The 20919-nt window shown below is 43.1% G+C and overlaps 1 protein-coding gene across 6 annotated transcripts in view; it reads left to right on the top strand.

The window, feature by feature from the left end:
* The window catches only part of shroom3 (shroom family member 3), a 400329-nt gene that overhangs the window by 362269 nt on the left and 17141 nt on the right, over positions 1-20919 (top strand). For all 6 annotated transcript variants that reach the window (XM_048592441.1, XM_048592508.1, XM_048592686.1 and 3 more), the window contains 3 exons: positions 5053-8395; positions 17079-17176; positions 20310-20405. In XM_048592441.1, the coding sequence (XP_048448398.1) occupies positions 5053-8395; positions 17079-17176; positions 20310-20405 (3537 nt within the window). The remainder of the gene's footprint in view (positions 1-5052; positions 8396-17078; positions 17177-20309; positions 20406-20919) is intronic.

Here is a 20919-nt window from a genome sequence, read left to right as displayed (position 1 = left end):
TGTTAGGAGGAAGTGGTGCAAGTAAAATTGAATTTAAGGTGAGCTAAGATATTGGGTACTAAATTGTTCATTATTTGAAGAGGGGAGAGAATGAGTTAGGGGAGTTGAGGATGGCAACGGATTTCCTATATGTGTCTTGTGGCGTTGTATATGAGGAATCAAAATGATGTATTGCCACAGGTAAAGGAGAGCCTTGGGTGGGATTAATTGACCAGGAGACTCGAAAGTAGTTCGTTCAATCCTAATCTTAAATTCATTTCTTTATATTTCCATTATACATTTCTGTGACTGCGCTTTGTAAACAGCTGATGTAAATTTGTCACATTGCAATTATATGCTTTGTCAATGATGATACTTGAGCACCTCCAACAGTCAAAGGGTGTAATTTACAACTTGACAGATTTCCTTTGGCACTGTCAGTTATAAATGTGAGCATAGGAATTTATAATAGAAGAAGTTAAAAGAGTGCACAGTGTTCAAGAGTATCATTTACCACTGGCCATCAGTGCATCGATCATTGGCTTTGATTAAGTAGAAAATGTAGTTTGTAAAAATGGCACAAATAATAAGAGATTACTGCATCTTTTGATAGTCTTAACACATTACTTTATTGAGGCTATGTCAACTGATGGGAGTCTCCTCAGTGGTTAGCACTGCTGCCTTACAGCACCGGGGACCTGGGTTCAATTCCACCCTCGGACGACTGTCTGCGTGGAGTTTACATTCTCCCCGTGTCTGCATGGGTTTCCACCAGATGCTCTGGTTTCCTCCCACAGTCCAAAGATGTGCAGGTTAGGTGGATTGGCCATGCTAAATTGCCCATAGCATTCAGGGATGTGTAGGTTAGGTGGGTTATAGGGGGATGGGTCTGGATGGGATGCTCTGAAGGTCGGTGTGGACTTGTTGGGCCAAAGGGCCTGTTTCCACACAGTAGGGATTCTGTGATAAACACAAAATACTTAGTGTTGAAATGCTTGGTCCATGTAACCCGGCATCACTTTCTTCAGTACATTCTTCACTGTCTTGGTGACTATGCTAACAATTACCTTTGACTGTTAAAGGGTCACAATGATCTTTTTCATTCATTTTTCTTAATCCTTTAATTTTTTTTAATCTTAGATCTGCTTTCCTTTTAAAGCAATCAGGTTCTTCCTTACCATGAGGATCCCTCATTCTTCCATGGGCTGAGGATGTCACTGGCAAGGATAGAATTTTGTTGCCATCCTGTCTTGCCCATAACTTGAGAGGTCAACTACAATACTGTCGATATGGAGTCTATATATAGACCAGACAGGGGAAGAATGGTAGATTTCCTTCCTCTACCGGTTGTTAGTGAACCAACTGGGTTCTTTCCTCACAATCAGTGCTAGTTTTTTGTCTACCATTGAGACAACAGACTGTGTGTGTCTTTCGTTCTGTATTTTTCCCAGACTTTTTGTTAATTGAATTCAAATTCTGCAACCTGTCTTGCACCCTCTCCGCTCTCCCCCCCCACTTCCCACCAATGCAATGGTCAGTGTTCCAGATTACTATCCAGTCTCATTCCTGCTCCCATCTCGTCTTGAAAACTGAAAGTGTTAATATCAAGTTCGATAGGAAGGGTGCACTATTACCAAGATTTTTTTTGTAATATGCTGTTCCATCCTTAGCTCTGTATGAATAGATGAGCTCTGTCTCAGCCTGTCCTAGCCAAAGCAGCCTGGAGTCCTATGTCAGATTGCAGTTGATTATAAAGGAGGGTATTCTTGGGTGGTATCCCTCCTCTGGTAGCCTACTACATCCCTCTTTCTGCGCTCCCAACCTCCAACCCACCCTTCCCTCTGGTCATCACCAACACAACCGATTGATGGAATATCTTTCATCAAATCTTTCTGCCACTTAAGAACACAGAACAGTACAAGCCCTTCGGCCCACTATGTTGTACCAAACTTTTACCCTAATCCTAAGGTCTATCTAACCTCCACCCCTACCTTTTATACCATCATCCATATGCCTATCTAAGAGACGTTTAAATGGCCCTAATGAGGCCGACTCCACTACCCTCTCCGGCAATGCATTCCATGCCCCTACCACTCTCTGAGTAAAGAACCTACCTCTGACGTCTCCCCGATATCTACCTCCTTTCACTTTAAAACTATGTCCCCTCGTAATAGCTACTCTGGCTGTCTATTCTATCTATACCCCTGATCATTTTGTACACCTCTATCAAGTCACCTCTCATCCTTCGTCATTCTAAAGGGAAAAGCCCTAGCTCTCTCAACCTTTCCTCGTAAGACCTTCCCTCCATTCCAGGCAACATCCTGGTAAATCTCCTCTGCACCTTTTCCAACGCCTCCACATCTTTCCTGTAATGAGGCGACCAGAACTGGACACAATACTCCAGATGTGGCCGAAACAACAGGCTTTTGTATAGCTGGAGCATAACTTCATGGCTCTTGAACTCAATCCCTCTATTAATGAAAGCTAACACACCATACGCCTTCTTAACAACTCTATCCACCTGGGTGGCAGCTTTCAGGGAACTGTGAACATGAACCCCAAGATCCCTCTGCTCCTCCACACTGCCAAGAATCTTTCCGTTAGCCTTGTATTCTGCTTTCAAGTTTGTCCTTCCAAAATGAATCACCTCACCCCTTTCAGGGTTAAACTCCATCTGCCACTTCTCAGCCCAGCTCTGCATCCTATCAATGTCCCTTTGTAACCTAGAACAGCCCTCCGCACTGTCCGCAATGTGACCCACCTTCGTATCATCTGCGAACGTGCTAATCCACCCTTCCACTCCTTCATCCAAATCATTTACAAAAATCACAAATAGAAGAGGACCCAGGACAGATCCTTGTGGTACACCACTCATAACTGAGCACCATGTTGAATATTTTCCATCCACTACCACCCGATGTCTTCTAAGGGTCAGCCAATTCTGAATCCAATCTGCCACATTTCCCCCTATCCCACGCCTCCTTACCTTCTGCATGAGCCTACCAGGGGAACCTTATCAAACGCCTTACTTAAATCCATGTATACCACATCCACTGCTCTACCTTCATCCACGTGTTTGGCCACCTCTTCAAAGAATTCAGTAAGGTTTGTGAGGCATGATCTACCCCTCACAAATCCGTGCTGATTATCATGAATCAAACTGTGCCTTTCCAAGTGATCATAAATCCTATCTCTCAGAGCCCTTTCCAATAATTTGCCCACCACTGATGTAAGACTAACTGGCCTGTAATTTCCGGGGTTATCCCTATTCCCTTTTTTTGAACAAGGGAATGACGTTTGCCTCTCTCCAAACTTCCGGCACTATACCCGTGGACCGTGAGGACGGAAAGATCATCGCCAAAGGCCCTGCGATCTCTTCCCTTGCTTCCCATAGAATCCTTGGATAAATCCCATCAGGCCCGGGGAACTTATCTATCTTCAACTTCCTCAAAATTCCTAGCATATCTTCCTTACTAACATCGACATCGTCTAGCCTATCAGCCTGTTTCACACTGTCTTCCTCTACAACTAGGTCCCTCTCAGTTGTGAGTATTGAGGAAAAGTATTCATTAAGGACCTCTCCTATCTCTTTAGGCTCCGTGCACAAGTTCCCTTTACAATCCTTGATCAGCCCTACCCTTTCTGTGGTCATTCTCTTACTTATTCCTCATGTACATGTAAAAGGCCTTGGAGTTTTCCTTGATCCTATCTGCCAAGGTTTTCTCATGCCGCCTTATAGCTCTCCTAAGCTCTTTCTTCAGCTCCTTCCTGGATAACTTGTATCCCTCTGGAGCCTTTTCCGTTCCTTGTTTCCTAAACCTTACATAAGCATCCTTCTTCCTCTTAACCAGTCGTTTGACCTCTCTTGAGAACCAAGGCTCCCCCACTTGACCGCATCTTCCCTGCCTGCGAGGGACAAACATATCGAGCACACGCAGTATGCATTCCTTAAGCAATCTCCACATTTTCAATAGTGCTCTTCCCTGACAGCATCTGTTCCCAATTTATGTTACCCAGTTCTTGCCTAACAGAATTGTAATTACCCTTTCCCCAATTATAAACCTTACCCTGCTGTATGTACCTATCCTTTTCCATGACTATTGTAAAAGTAACAGAGTTATGATCGCTACCACCAAAATGCTGTCCTGCCAACAGGTCTAACACTTGGCCCGGTTCATTGCCAGGCACCAAATCCAAAGTGGCCTCTCCTCGTGTTGGTCTATCTACGTACTGTGTCAGGAATCCTTCCTGAACGCACTGGACAAAATCCGCTCCATCTAAAATATTACAACTAAAATGTTTCCAATCAATATTTGGAACGTTGACCATGACTACAACCCTGTGACTTCTGCACCTTTCCAGTATCTGCCTCCCAATCCGCTCCTCTACTTCTCTGCAACTATTAGGGGGTCTGTTTTTAAAAAAAAAAACCAACAAAGTGACTGCTCCTTTCTTGTTCCTGAGCTCAACCCAAACTGACTCTGTGGACATATTCTCGAACTGCCTTTCAATAGCTGCTACACTAGCCCTGACTAGCAGTGCCACTCCCCGGCCTCTCTTTCCACTCTCCCTATTTCTTTTAAAGCATCTAAATCCCAGAAAATCCAACAACCATTCCTCTCCCTGAGTTACCCAAGTTTCTGTAATGGCCACAACATCGTAGTTATCCTAGCCAATCAACTGGTAAAATCTGATCAAGAAGATTACAACTTTGACAGTTTGTTCACAGCAAAACAAAAGGCAATAGGAAGCTAATGCGTGCACAAAAACACTGATTTTTAAAAAGTTGGTGACAAAGTTAGTTATTTTTTGGGGGGACCACGATATAAACTAATCACAGTAACATTGACATTAAAATTAAAGGCACAAAAATATTATAATTTCTGTTTAATAACATCGTATGTATAGGTTACGGTGTTTTGCTGTTTGATTCAAGATGTTGTTTAATGCGTTGAATGACTGCACAGAACAGGATAGATTCTAGGCATTAAAATGTGGTTGTTCTTGTCTGGCACTGATATACAGGTAAATTCAATCCTTGATTCAAAATAACTTTTTTCTTTTCCTGACCAGTTCTTCCACGAGTGACCTCTCTGGCTATGATCCCGGGTATCTGAGGAGGAGTCCGGATCAGTACAGCTCGAGGGGTAGTATGGAGAGCCTGGACCACACCAACCCTCCGTATCATTCCTGCAGCTTGTCACCATCCAAATCCACTAATAGCATCGATCAGCTTTCCCACCATCATAGCAAAAGGGATTCTGCCTATAGCTCCTTCTCGACCAGTTGTAGTATTCCTGAATATCCAGCTGCACCCTTCCGGACTGAACGTTCCTATTCCATGGAAAACATGCCTTCCAGGAATAGTCTCCATGAAGGAATCAGACAAGCCGACATAAAGTATGTAAAAACAGTTTATGATTCCCACAGAGGAATTTCTGAGGAGCATGAGGTTAGCTGTCCTTCGACAAAGAGCTCAAATAGCCGAGCCCAGATGGATGCCAGGAGCTATTATAAGTCCTACAGTGGTAACAGACACAGTATTGGGCCAGTATGGAATACCCCGAGTAGGAGCTCTTTTGAGGCAGATAATAAAGCACCTCCTCTTCCACCAACCCGCAGTGACAGTTTCATGGCAATCAGAAGTCATGAGAAACCTACCTCCTGGTCAAGTCTAGACGGACAGGCCAAGCCTGTTCGACCTCAGCCAAAGGGAGCACGGCCTCACCATATCAACACAGGTTCCTCTGGGCAAACCCACCCACTGAAGTCAGCATTTTTAGAAGGACAACTCAATACAGTATTGGAGAAGAGCCCTGAAAGTAGCCCAGCTGTTCAGCCGAAGCACAGTTACACTCAAGCACCACAACCAGGTCAAGCAATGCTGCCAACTGGAATTTACCCAGTGCCTCAGCCTGAACCACAGTATGCCCAGGCACCGACCACCAGCACAAACTGTCTGCATCAAAACAGTAATAACGGGTTATTCTACCCTGCCCTAAGTAGAGAAAATACACACAGTGCTCAGAATTCAACTGAAAGGACTAAATGTACTCCGTGCAATGTAGAGGAAAGCAAAAACCAAAGCACTGTCAATAAACCAGCTCTTTACCAATCCAGCGCTATAAACTTTGATTCTAACAGTGAATATGAAATGAACTCGGAACATCCAGACGGACAGTATACCCACTACAAGGTGCATGTCTTCTCTGATTCAAAATGCTTTCCTGATACAGTGCCTCCTGATGGAGGCCCACTGCCTTGTCACAGTTCCCCAGCCAGTGCCAGCGTGACCGATGCACAGTACCGTTGTAGAAATATCGAACCTCCACAAGCACAGCAGAGAAGGCAAAGCAGTGAGAAAGGCTCAGCCAATCAGCAAGCTGAGAACTGGCAAGAAAGAGGTCAAACGGATGGAGACGTTGGTCAGAGGAAAATTGAAAGGGAAAATCATCCAGTTCAGATGCAGGATGAGAACAGAGACCAACAAGGCTCGCCTTTGTGGCAGAACCACCCAGAGAGCAAAATGGTCCACCGTAGGCAACAAAGTTTGGACGCAAAAGCGTTACAGCAGTGGGAAAGTTACAATGATAGCCGATCATCCCAAAAATGGGATCTGGACTGCAAAGAGCAGGTTCCTGAACCACGGAGTCACTATGAAAGGCAATTGTGTCTGAAACGCTACAGTGACATAATCAATACATCTCCATATTCACAGCCAGCGTACGAAGAGCAGACTCAGTGCCAAGAGCAGCATAATAAATCTAATTTCAGCAGGTCAAGGTTCAGTACCAGTAGCACCCAAGGTTCCCAGAGTGGTCACTTTGGAAAGCCTGAAATGACAAAACGTTCCTCTGTGCTTGAGACTGTCAATAAGATCGAGCAACGTGAGCACAACAGTGAGAAGTTTCCAAACAACCGACGCCTGCACTACAGTTCAGACTCTTTAATGTCAGGCCACAATTCCAGTGCCAGAAGTTCACTTAACTGCCTGGATGATATGAACAACAGATACAGTGTCGCAGAAGGGCAGCCAGCAAAGCAGCCATCAACTTCAATGAGCAACCTAATAACTGCAGACAAGACCCCTATCCTGCATCACTTGACGTGTGAGAACAGAGAAGCCGGCACTAAAGTAGAGGAGCTGAGACGTCAGGATGGTGAGCTGCAGCTTCCTGCTAAATCTGCACAGAAGAGCAAACGTGCTTCACTTCCCATCCAAAACAAGGGAGGCCAGCTCAGCAAGAGCAGAAGTTCTATCCAGTTGATGGATAAAGGTGAGGAGGACACCTTGTGGGAAGATGACCTCTCAGGCTCTCCCCCTGATAACGCCTTTAACCGAGCTTACCGAAACAGTCTGAAGGACGCTCAGAGCAAGGTACTGAGGGCCACTTCTTTTCGACGTAAAGACCTGGATTTAACCTCCCCGTATGTGAACAAACCAAGCATTCCTGCCAGACCCGCTTCGGCCCATGTTGGCTCAGTGTCTCAGCCAAAGCTCTTGCACGTACCAAAGGAAAGGCATTGCCTCACACCTACAGAAGTGAGGAATCCGAACCCGGACTTCAGCAGCAAAGAGCTTCAAAACAGTCACCACGTCGCACGTATCGGAAACAGGAAACGCTTGACGGCGGAGCAGAAGAAGCGATCTTTTTCTGAGCCGGAAAAGATTAATGAGCTGGGAGTGTCAGATAGCGAAATCTCATTTGCTGCTCAACATAAACCAGATCGAGCATTTACTTTTCCCGAGGCCACGGAACTGCAGTCTGTGGCGGACAGGCGGAGGCTGTTCGAAAGAGAAGGAAGGACCTTGTCCACCGTGAACCTCTCCAAGCCTGAACTGAAGCAGATCCAACAGAACGCACTCGCCGATTATATTCACCGGAAAACCGGCAAAAGGCCGTTCGTGCAGGAAACGGGCGTGGTGAAGGAGCGATCGCAGAGCGTTTACCTGCAACCGAGCAGATCTGATGATCAGAGCCTTTCCTCCTGCTCAAGTATGAGCTCACTGCTTGACCAGAGCGTCTACGGTCGCCAGCCTCTGGATAGATTGCCAGAGACCGCTCGTGTTTCCTCAACGCTCCCCCCTGGACTTCCGGGCAACTTTGATTTATATAGCAGTGTACATCAGGCTGACAACAGAGCCTCGCTGAACCGGTACAGAATGAACATGGAGCGCTCATACGGCTCAGAATTAACACTGAACAAAATAGCTCCTCAGGAACCAGTCCGACCTTCTAATCACTCCCATCAAAATCAATCCCACCATCAACAACAGCTGGCATTCGATAGGCAGTCATCTGCCAGGAATTCTGGAAAGTTTGCATCTGCTGACAACCTACTGGAAAGATCGGAAAACCCGGTGGCAGTCCACATTCGGTCAAGATCGTCACCGTCAACTGAAATGATCTCTGAGGTGGGTGGAAAATTCATGGGCAAGTCAATGTCAGTGACCCCCATTCAATTCTAGTAAAAGTGAAACTGTCAGTTTTGAAGTAGAAAGTGATCTTTTCATAAAACATTGAGGGTCAAGGCATGAATTAACAACACTGAAGGTTTTATCTTAGTAGAATATTATCTTCATTCATCACCATCTAGTCCAGTGTCGTCTTTAAAATGTCAAACCAAGAACTACAAATTGGAATTGGAATTGAAATGCCTAACCAGGCATTGTGTTGTGACTGCATGATGTTGGGAGCTGGTGGACCCCATCGCAGTTATTAGTGACCACATCTGTAGTAAGTGTTGGTTGCTTGAGGAACTCCAGCTTAGAGTTGGTGGGCAGGAGTCTGAGCTTTGAACACTGCAACACATCTGGGAGGAGGAGAGTTACCAGGATGCTGCGTTCCAGGAGGCAGACACATTCATTAGATTAACTACCTTAGAGCAGGAGGGTGTGACTATGGCTGAGTCAGGTAGAGGGGTCTCGGAGGTAGTGCTGAAACAGCCTCAGCACTTGAGCTTGTCTGACAGGTCTGAGATTCTTGCTCCCTGTGTGGATGAGATCAGGGACTGTAGGAAGGATGAGCAGACTGACCATAGTACCACGTACAGGGAGCAGATCAAGAGAGGGGAGAAAAATGAAATGTGGTTGTAATCGGGGATAGTATAGTCCGGGGAGTAATCACTGTTCTCTGTGGCCAGGATCGAGAGTCCTGAAGGCTCTTGTGCCTGGGATCAGGATATCTCGATGTCTCAGTATCTCTCATCTGGGCTGCAGAGGAACTTGGATTTGGAGGGAAAAGATTCAGTTGTTGTGGTCCACCAATGAACTGAGTGGCTATGCTGAGCCTCAGTTTAAAAAGCAGGTCAAAAAATTGTAGTAATCTCCGGATTACCACCTGAGCCACGAGCAAATTGGTACAGGGTCAACAAGACTAAAGAAGAAGGTTGGTGTGGGAGAAACAGATTTGAATTCATGGGTCATTGGCACCAGCACTGGGGAAAGGAGGGAGCTGTTCCAATGGGACAGGCTCCACCTGAATCCTGCTGGGACCAGAGTCCTGGTGAATCATTTTTCTAGGGCTGTGGGTAGGGTTTTAAACAACATGGTGGTTGGAGGGGTTGGGTTAGATACATGAAAAATTATAGGAAAGCTTAAAGGGGAGAGGGCTCAGCAGAGGTTATTAAAGTTACTAGAATAAGAAAGAACAGGAAAGGCTCAGGAATCTAACTTCAGGGACAGCAAATAAGAGGATAACTATGACTGCTTCTCCTTCTCAACACAGCACTGAGGTTGTTGTATGCAATTGCATTTCAGTATATAAAACAAGGTAAATGAGCTTGTAGTGCAGATGAAAATCGGCAGGTACAATGTTGTAGGTATCACAGAGCTGTGGCTGCAAGGGGTTCAGGGCTGGGAACTAAATATCTAAAAGATGTACATCCTACTGAAAGGTCAGGCATATGGGCAGAAGGATTTGGGGTTGCCTTGTTGGTAAGAAATGAAATTAAATAGATAGCAAGAAGCAATATAAAGTCAGAGGGCCTAGAATCTGTGTGGGTAGAATTGAGGAATTGGAAAGAAAAAATGAGCCTGAAGGAAGTTGTTTAAAGGCTTCCTAGCACTAGTCAGATGTAGGGAAGAAAATAAATCAGGAGAGAAAAAACATGAAAGGCACTATTACAATAATGGTGGGGGACTGGAATATGCATGTGGACTGAGAAAATCGAGTTGGTAGCAGATCTCAAAAAAAGGAATTTGGGAAATGTCTGAGTTTTTTTTTGTTTGGAGCAGCTTGTGGCAGCGCACACTAAGGAACAGGAAATTCTGGATTTGGTAATGTGCTATGAGGCTGACTTTGGGGAGCTGAAGGTGAAGAAACCACTGGAAGGGAGTGACCTTAATATGAAAACATTTACCCTTAAGTTTGAGGGTGAGAAGCTGGAATCAGATGTAACGGTATTACAATTGAGTAAAGGTAACTATGAAAACATGAGGGAGGAGCTGTCAGAGGTGATTAGAAGCAGATTCTAGCTGGGAAGACAGTGGAGCAGCAACGGCAGGAGTTTCTGGGGGTAATTCGGGAGGCATAGCAGAAATTCATCCCAATGTCGAAGAAACATGCTAAGGAGAGAATGAGGCAACCATTAATGACAAGGGAAGTCAGGGCCATAAAAGCAAAAACATACAAGGTTAGTGGGAGCCAGAGGTTTGGGAAGCTTTTAAAAATGAGCAGAAGATAACTAAAAAATAACGGGGGGAGAAGATGAAATGAGAGTAAGCTAGCTAGTAATATAAAAGAAGATTGCAAGAGTTTTTTTCAGACATCTATAAGGTGAGAGAGACGAGAGTTAACATTGGACTGCTAGAAGATGAGGCTGGCGCAATAGTAATGGGGAACAAAGAAATAACAGAGGAACTGAATAGGTACTTTGCATCAGTTTTCATTGTGAAAGACACCAGCAACATACTGGAACTTTGAGAGTCGGGGCAGAGGTGCACGTAGTGGCCATCATAAGGAGAAGGTGCTGGGGATGTTAAAAGGTTTGAAGACAGATAAATCACCTGGACCTGATGGCTACACTCCAAGGTTTTGAAAGAGATAGCTGTGTAGATTGTAGACTCATTGGTGATCTGTCAGGGAGGACTGGAAAATGGCTTATTCAACACCACTGTTTAGGAAGGGAGGGAGGTAAAAGACAGAAACCATAGGCTGGTTACCCTGATCTCAGTCATCAATAAGAGTCCATTATTAAGGTGAGATTGCAGAAGTGCATGGTAAAATAGGGTGGAGTTGACATGGCTTCATCAGGGGGAGGTCATGCCTGACAAATCTGTTTCGAATTCTTTGAGGAGGTAACGAGCAAATTGGATGAAGGAAAGCCAATGGATGTGATTTATTTGGATTTCCAGAAGGCCTTTGACAAGGTTCCACACAGGAGACTGCTAAGTAAGAGCACGTAGTGTTAGGAGCATGGTACTGGCATGGATAGAGGATTGGCTGACTGGCAGAGAGTGAGGATGAAGAGGACTTTTTCAGGATGGCAGATGGTGACTAGAGCAATTCCACAGGGATCAGTGTTGGGACCACAACTATTCACTTTATACATTAACGGTCTAGACAAAGGAACTGAGGGCATTGTTACTAAGTTTGCAGATGACTCAAAAATAGGTGGAGGGATAGGTCGTGTTGAGGAAGTGGGGAGGCTGCATGAGGACTTGCTTAGCGAGGGGACAAAAGTGGCAGATGGAATACATTGTGGGAAAGTGTGAGGCTATGCCCTTCGATCGGAAGGATAGATGCATAGACTATTTTCTAAACAGGGAAAGGCTTCAAAAATCTGAGCACAAAGGGACTTAGGAATCCTAGTTCAGGATTCTCTTAATCTTAACATGCAGGTTCAGGTGGCAACTAGGAAGGCAAATGCAATGTTGACCATCATTTCAAAGAGGGACAGAATACAACAGCAGAAATGTACTGCTGAGGCCGTATAAGGCTGTAGTCAGAACATATTTGGAATGTTGTGAGTAGGTTTTGGCCCGGTATCTAACGAAAGATGTGCTAGCATTGGAGGAGTCCCAGAGGAGATTTAAAAGAATGATCCCAGGGTTGAGGGCTTGTCATTATGAGGGGCAGTTGAGAGCTCTGGGTCTGTATTTGATGAAGTTTAGAAGGACGAGGAAGGATCTTATTGAAACTTACAGGATACTGAGAGGCTTAGATAGAGTGGATGTGGAGAAGATGTTTCCACTAGTCAAAGAGACTAGGACCCGAGGGGACAGCCCCAGAGTGAAGGGACAACCCTTTAGAACTGAGCTGAGGAGGAACATCATCAGCCAGAGGGTAGTTAATAAGTGGAATGCATTGCCAGAGACGGCTGGGGAGGCCAAGTCATTCAGTATATTTAAGACAGAGATAGAATCTTGATTAGTAAGAGGATCAAGGGTTACGGGGAGAAGGCAGGAGTATGGAGTTGAGAAACATGTCGGCCACGATCAAATGGTAGAGAGACTCAATGGACTGAATGACCTAATTCTGCTCCTATATCGTATGGTCTTATGGTCTTGATGTGCTATAATGTCTCAGCAAGCTGAGAGTAAGTTATAGATCGCTGGCTGTGCACGGCATAGACTTGTCATTGTTAGGAATGGTAGAATCTAACAAAGTAGGAACGGCCATTCTGCCCAATACACCAGCGCCAGCCCTTTGTAAGAACTAGTCACAAGTCCCAGCCTTCTCCCCACAACTCTGCAAACCAGTTTTCTTCAAGTATATGTTCACATGCCTTTTGAAAATTCCTATGAAATATAATGGTACGACCCTTTCAAAAAGTGTGTTCCAAATCATTAACAACCTCTGTGTGAAGAAATTTCCCATGTCGATCTTGGAATTAGAACAACCTTTACAGTCATGTGCACTCAAATGAATGCAGTGAAAAGTATGTTACCTCCTGCTGCCATCTTAGGTACAGCGTACCTGGGTACAGATACTTTGTGTTGCTACAGAATTGAAATAGTTGGGGAAAAAAAAGACTAGCATGGAAATACAGAGTTTAAAATGTCCAGAATGATGATAAAAAGTGTCTTTAAAGTACTCAAGTTATAGTCCTTTCTCACAGAATCTTTGCCCACCGGCGGTCAGAACACGAGGCCTCTCTGCCTCCACGTGCTGGCCTCTGTCACGGATCCACCCCCAAGACTCATTCCCCTGGCCGGCCTGGACTCACTCTATTGCCTTTCCGGATTCTGGCTGCCACTCTGCTCCCAGTTCAGCCTGTGCTGGTTCTGCTCCTGTTCCAGGCTCCTCCACAAGTCACTTCCGAGACTCTGCCTGTGCTCGCCCTGGTCCCGTTCCGGTCACAACTTGCTTCCGGGACTTGCCTCCCAGGTCAGCCTGGGGTTGGTCTGCTCCTGCTCCGGGCTTCGGCCGCTGCTCGTCTCCCGCACTGACCTAGTCTCCGACTCGTCTGCTCTGCTGGTCTGGTCTCGGGCTCCACTCTCCATGCCTCCAGGTAGCGTAGTTTAAGAAGTTAAAAGTTTGGAGGGGAGATGGGAGGAAAAACTGCAGCAAAGAGAGGAAAAAGCAAAAGGAACTGGTGAGCAGAGGACCTCTGGCTGGAGCACCTTATTCTGCCACTATCTTGAGTTTTTAGTATTTTTTCTGCCAGTCATTTTTGTTTCATAATCTCTGAAAACTGACCCAATACCACTGGAAATAATATCCCCCACTTGCTCCTCATAATTTTGAAATACCTCTGTTACAGCACCCTGTATCTTTCTTCCCTTTTTAAGGAAAGCAATCACACTAATCCATCTCTTCACATAATACCCTTACTCTTCTAAAATCCAAAAGAACTGCAGATGCTGTAAATCAGGAACAAAAACAGAAGTTGCTGAAAAAGTTCAGCAGGTCTGGTGCATCTCTGAAGAAAAAAATCAGAGTTGACCTTTTGGGTCTGGTGACCCTTCCTCAGAACACTTCCTTACTCTACTATCGTCTTGATAAACCGAGTTTTGTATTCTCTCCAAGGTTTTGATATCCTTTCCAAAGGATGGTCCCCAAATTTTATATGATGTTCAAGCTGATGCTTAACTAAAAATTTGTATTGGTTTAGAGTGACTTCACAATTTTAGTATTTAAAACTCCTACTCTTAAGGCCAAGTATCCATGAAATTGTTAACCACCTTCTGAACTTTTCCTACCATCTTTTACGGATTAGTAGATATGTATACGATGTATATTCTGAATATGTAACAGAGTATGTGTCTATTCTTGCAACCCCTCAAAATAATACCATACAACCTCTCCATGTTATTCCTCCTGAAGTATATTGCTTCACAATTACCTGTATTAAATTGCATCTATCGTTTGTCTGCCTATTTCGTCAGGCTATCTCCTACTGAAGTAGTCTACTACTTTTCTCACTATTTACAAAGTTACCCATTATTGTTCTTTTGATATTGCTCCATTACACTTCACAATTGTGTTCCAAGAATGATAAATCAGCATTAATGAATACTGAATCTGTTAATGTGCAGTTTAATGGTGCATGTGTTATAGTCATCAGTTATTGTCTAAAATTGCTTCAAGATATGCAGGAATAATGATTTTTGTTTCAGGTCATGGGAACTATTCTGTGCTTGACAAGTTTGAAAATAATCAAAAGAGAATTTGCTAGAACTTCAGTGAAATCTCTACAGTTAGAGTAGCAGACTATTAACTGTCAGGAAATCCTTTGTAATCCTACCCTACCCGTTAATTGCATCCTCTCATTATAGGTTTTATCTGTCTGTGTTGATGAATAGCACAGGTATTTATCAGTCTTTAGTGTCAGTCATCATGTTGCACTGACTCTCATGACACAATTATGCTTGAGGCACTGTTATACTGGCCGCAAATAAGAGTGCCTCAGAATTGTTCGTTCACATGGTTAAACAGCTGATCTGAGTTGGGTTCAAATGCTGGTTAAATTTAATGTTACCATAAATCTGGTGCAGAACTCCAGTATTGAAACAATGAAAAGATTCTTCTAAAATGCTTGTGACAGCATGACCGACTTTCAAATGTCTAAAACAATGTTTCAGTCAGGGTAAAGCTGAGGTGGGGTCTGGTGATTTCCTTTAGGTTTCTTTCCAAACATTGCTGGACGTTGATTTGGCCACCCTCACTCCTGAGTAGTTATACTATCCAGTCAGCCAATAAACACAAATAATATATAACCAGTTGATAAGATCTAAACAACATAAAATCATAACCAGACTCTGAACTGATAATCTTTCAAAGTCTTTGATTAATATTGTCTCTAGATGGGTTATTAGATTAATTCAAAACAATGATGCAGTGCAATCTTTAATTTTGTTGAAACAAGTGCTGGGCAAAATATATACAATGGTTGCTGCTGGTCATGGTCAGGAAACACAAATTGTTTCAGTGGTCTCCCTGTGTGCTGTCATTTAGTAGCCAATTCATTCTTTAATTGATGTTGTAACAGCAGACTTCACACTGAGTTTGTGCATTTTTAGGAGATTAGAAGTTCCCCTTTTGGCATATGTAGTCTTTTTTTTCTGAAATTTAGTTGGGAGTTTTTTAACCTCATAATAAGTGGTAAAAGAAAATCAGAATTTCAACTGGCAAAGCAATTGTCGTTTTTTGCTGTAATGGCTTCTGGTGCTTGCTTCTTTCCACTCCATTTATCCAAATCCATCAATCTTCAGACCTACTTGAATAACAGTGGATGATCGTATTTTCTAATGGGCATTACCAACAAGAATTGGCTGACGTGTCAAAAAAGAAGATCAGATATAATCTCCTCAAGCCGTAATCTTAATGCCATAAACCAGAGGTCAGGGGGATCCAATCTGGGCCCCTTCTTGACCGGTATACAGTGATCTTTTATTCTTTTGTGGGATATGGACATCACTAGCAAGGCCAGTATTTGTTGCCCATCCTGATTTGGCTTTGGTAAAACCATTGCAGAAGACCATCAAAAAACAACCACATGGTCTGGAGTCACATGGAGGCCAGTCCAGCTAAGAATGGCTGATTTCCTTCCCTAAAGGACATTAGTGAACCACACAACAATCCCTGGTAGCTCTCCATTACTGAAGTTAGCTTTATGTTCCAGAGTTAAGTGGCTTTAAATTCCACTGGCTGCCATGGTGGGATTTGATCCCAAGTAACCTGGGACCTAAATTGCTAGCCCAGAGACATTGCCAATACACAACCATCTCCCCTTAATTCCAATTGGAAAACACGTGTGGACATCAGATTGGTGCTAATTTCCAAACATCAATTTTATAGTCAGTTAGGGATTGCCTTCATTGGAGGAAAATGGGATAGGATAAATGTTGAGCACTCGATTGGTCTACCCAGTAAAAACAAATAAAATCTATACCATTGAGGAAGTGGAACAAGGACAATCTGACAGATTCAGTTTGCTCAGATTATAAGCATTGGTGTAGAATTGGCATTGTTAGCATTGTATAGGAATTGTGTTGTTGTTGTTAGTGTTGCATAGGAAGACAGCATTCTGTTATTGGGAGAAGGAGAATATGAAAGTCACCGATCAACATACACTTTCGACCAGAGGTTAACATGTGCAAAATGCTAATGCATGCTCTGATGAGTGGGTAAAATTTCATCACCCCTGACCCATTAAGATTAAATAAGCTGGTGTAATTAACATTCACTTCAACATTTATCCGTAAAGAGTGAATAGCTTATGCAGTAGCTACGTGGAGTAAGGGACCTACAGGCAGACTTCGCTTCCAGGAATATTCCAGATTCAGTTTGGAGTCTGTGATGAGTGAATAGATCCCAGCAAGAGCAGCAGTTTACATTGTGACAATATCCCTTAATTAGGGCAGAATGAATCAGTCAAAGTTAATGTTGCTTGACAGTATTGAGTAACCCCTGATGGGCACTGTAGCTAACAGCCAAAAGAGGATTGGGCTTTGTGAAGGTTCCCGCAGTCATACCTTCTTCATAAGTGTATGGCTTCAAAGGAGTAAAGAAGACTTAGAAAAATGATCTGCGTTTCTGGCCTACCTGAAAAATTCAATAGTTTTTTGGAAATGCATTGTCCTAATTTTTTTAATGCCAATTCTCCTGCATTATGTTTGCTATGTTAGATTATAAATGCACTTCTCTCTTTAGGATGTTCTCTATGCCATGAAAAGACCTTTTGGCACCAGCACAAAGGATTCTTCCTTCTCTAAGTTGATGGGCACTGACTGTATGGGCAGCATCCATGGGTATGTATGATTTGTGATCATTGAATTCTGTCTGAGATGACTCATGTAGCTGCTAATGAAATTTGCCCAAATGTCAAGTGTTTGTGGTACGGAGTTGGTACCTGCTGTCAATTCTCCACTTTATGCCAGGTAGATCTATCTGCTGTCTGTTGAAAAGATTGCATGTACAACATAAAGGACTAACTGCATCTGCAGGCCAGTTCTGGTGTGCTGTATTAGGGTTGCAGCATAAATGATTCCCTTGTATATAAAACATCTGTTTAGTTTAGTTTAGGAAACCTGGTCGGCATGGACGAGTTCGATGCAAGGGTCTGTTTCTATGCTTTATGACTCTGTGTATATTTAATCAGAGCAGTGAAAATTACAAGTATGTCCAGATGAAATCACTGTTGGTCATACACAAAGGTCAGAATGAGTGATTTACTTTTTTTTATTGACCTCCCTCTATTGTGCATGTTTATTTCGGCTTGCTTTCGTGTTATGGGTTACTGTCACTTTGAAATTCCTTTTACTTCTAAGAACGCACACATTGGTTTTCTTTCCCCACTTCTGATCTCATAGATTAACAGCCTGCTCATCACCGCCAACATTATTCCCTTTAGCTGGCCACAGGATGAAATTCCTCAGCCTCCTAGTTCCATTCTGCTCACATTAAGGACTGAATGTTGCAGCCCTCAAGCTTGGTTTTCACTATCACTAAATTCAGTGTCACTAAGTCACCCAAAAATACTATCCTTATGAATCTGTGGAAAGAGAAAATCTTGCGTCTTCCACTGGTATTAGTGAACAAATCTGAGCATGAGTGGGTTTACCCACTGTATACTGCTCCAACATCAACTTTACGGCCAACAGAAGAAATATACCCAGAAAATATAGGTCAGGAATCCTTCATCCAAAACCCTCGGGACCAACAGTTTTTCAGATGAAAGATGTTTTTGGTTTTCAACATTCTTGCCTTACCTTTTGTGACCTTTCACTAATTGCCTGACTTCCAAAAGCAAAAGATTCATTTAACTCTTGAACTTGTACCCTAGGTCTGTTGGGGAATGAGATCAAAAAACTGTTGGCATCTGTAAAAAATTTTTAATTTCATTATCTCTACACTTATTACTTTTTGTCTCCATTTGGTGCTACACTTCACATTTAGGTCCATTCTGGTCTGTTTGGGCCAAACGAAGTTTTACTCCAAAGGGCCCAAACAGACCAGAATGGACCTAAATATGAAGGCGGAAAGAAGTCATTGTTAGATCTGTTTGGGAAGTTTTAATCTAAAGGGCTTGAAGTCAGTGGGTCTGCTTTCAAAAAGAAATACAACTTTTAGATCGTTTTGGTTTTTGAATGTGAGGATAAAGGATAGCAGATCTGTAATTTCTTGTAATGTAGTGATGTAAACTAATAAATCAGTTCTATTTCTATTCTAATTCTTTTCTTGCAAAAGAACTCTGCACTTTCAATTAAGAATAAGGCAGAATAGAGAGTTAGGCCTCAAATGTGACTTCTGGCTTCAACGGCAACTTACAATTATATAGCGCCTTTAACATTGTTAAGCAACCAAAGGATTACCAAGCAAAATTGGACACCGAGCTCCATGAGGAAATTTCAGGTGATGTGTGCGTGGAGGAACACCTTGCGGTAGAGAGAGAAGTGGAGAGATTTAAGGAGACTTTTCCAGAGTTTACAGCTTATGCAGTGAAAGGCATGACTGCCAATAGTGCATCAATTAAAACTGGGAATGCTCAAAATGCGAGAATTGCAGGAATGCAGAGGTCTGCAAGGGTTGTTTGGCTGGAGGAGGTGACAACATTGTCTCACTTAGCTTATGTTATCTCCCTTAATTGATTAGATTTAATAATTTACAATGTGTGATAAATAAAGATTTGACATTGCTTTACTTCACCAGACTTCTGATTCTCTTTGTTTGGGGCTCAGGTCTGTTACTTCAGCTTTTCTGTATTTCTGCCTGTGAGGTATATTTTGAATTTAGTCAGTCCCACAAAAGAAAGGCAAGAAAATGAATTCTTGGAAAGACTTTTTAAGGCAAGTTATGCAAAGTAGAAAGGGATTCAGATTAAGTTGACAAACAAGTCAAGTGTTCATTTTTGCTACATGTTTAGCTATTTCAGGAAACATTTAATGGTTATGTTTCCCTTTGTATATTCCTGGGCATGTTGGTCTGTATTGTAAAGCTAGTGCTGTGCTACAGCTGTGAAATCTAACAAGTTTCACTTCCTCATATCATTTGTGCATTTTAACCCACTGGAATGTTATAACTCAAACACAGTTTTGGAAAGGTGTATCTTAAAAGCTACATTGATGAGGATTGGGAGGTTAGAATTATTATGTGCCAGTTATGTTAAATGACATCAAATTTTATGAAACTGATAGCTGTCACAAGTCCAGTTCCCCCTTGAATTAAGATTCCATTGGTGAAATTAACCAGTTCACTTCCATCTTGTACTTTTTCCAATTAAATTTTAGTCTTTGGGCAGCAGTATGTGTGTTAAATGTAGAAATGTTACTGGAGCTGTCCTAAGCTGTTGCACAGAATTGAACCAACATAGCATAATATGCTGTTTCCTTCAAATTATCTGCCCCTCTTTGAAGGCCAAGCTACAGTTCTGTTACTGCTAGTATCCCTCTGATCAGCTGTCCAAACAGCATTTCCCACCTGTGAGGTAGCACATGATGGCTGGTGGCTTGTCAGAAATAAGCAAAAATTGGTGCTGCTCAAAATTTAAACTTAAAAAATGTTTTAACTCATGGCTGTCACTATTGCAATCTGATCCACCAACTTTTAAAAAGCCTCGTGGGTTGCTCCCAGCATCCAGTAGTGCACAACCAAATGTATTCAATCTACTCCTCAGACCACAAAGCTCTTTGCATTGGCTTTGCAGGGGATGCATTCCGTTTACCTGGAGCTCAATGTAAGTTTCTTTGTTGCTACGTTGCTCCCACTTTAATGTCACTTGTACTATCGAATGCATTCAGCTGCAATAGTATTATATTGGCTGTTACAACCTTTCAGGTACTGTTCCCACTCAATCTACCACTCCCAGGACTCCCCCCAAAGCACTGAGTAAATAAAGCAAACTGAATGAATGCAGTGCTATAATATGCATTGTTTGGTTCACAGTGTACTATCAACATCTGGTTCAAGAATGCAACAAGTGTCCAGACCACAGCGTTCCGACTGCGGGCAACAGCTAGTGAGGGCAGCATCACAAGACTGGTATGGAATAAGATGTTGCAAATTTTGAAACTTCTGCATGCTGTTGCTATTCAGAGTTGTGTTTATCTTCCATTTCCTGTCGTTCCTTGCTTGCTGTCTACTGAAGTCGTTGACTCATGGCCTGAGTGTCATTCTATACGTTCCACTTGGCAATCAGTTTCTCACCCAAGGCCTCACCAGTTTTTCAATGTCAGAGCCAGGAATAAAACCAAGCTGTTACCATCCATTCAGATCCTGGCCTCGGCCAGGCATTTTCTGACATGTCACAGAATTACAGAATTGTCACGGTGCAGGAGGTCTTTTGGCCCATCATGCCTGCCCCCAGTTCATTAGTGCCAATTTCTTACCCTTTTTCCATACTCCTGCACACCATTACTATCCAAATAACCATCCAATGTTCTCTGTGTCAGAGGGTAGTAAACCAAGTGGGAGCTAAGGGGACTGTTTTTCTCTGCTGCATCCCATGTGTCACCCTTGCTCCAATCAGTGAACTGGTGTTCAGACTCTAATGCTG

The sequence above is a fragment of the Rhincodon typus genome, chromosome 1 (genome assembly GCF_021869965.1).
Source record: "Rhincodon typus isolate 14 chromosome 1, sRhiTyp1.1, whole genome shotgun sequence".
In the NCBI taxonomy this organism is placed as follows: Eukaryota; Metazoa; Chordata; class Chondrichthyes; order Orectolobiformes; family Rhincodontidae; genus Rhincodon; species Rhincodon typus.
The sequence above is the reverse complement of the archived record's forward strand: the minus strand, read 5'-3'. Positions and strand labels throughout refer to the sequence as shown.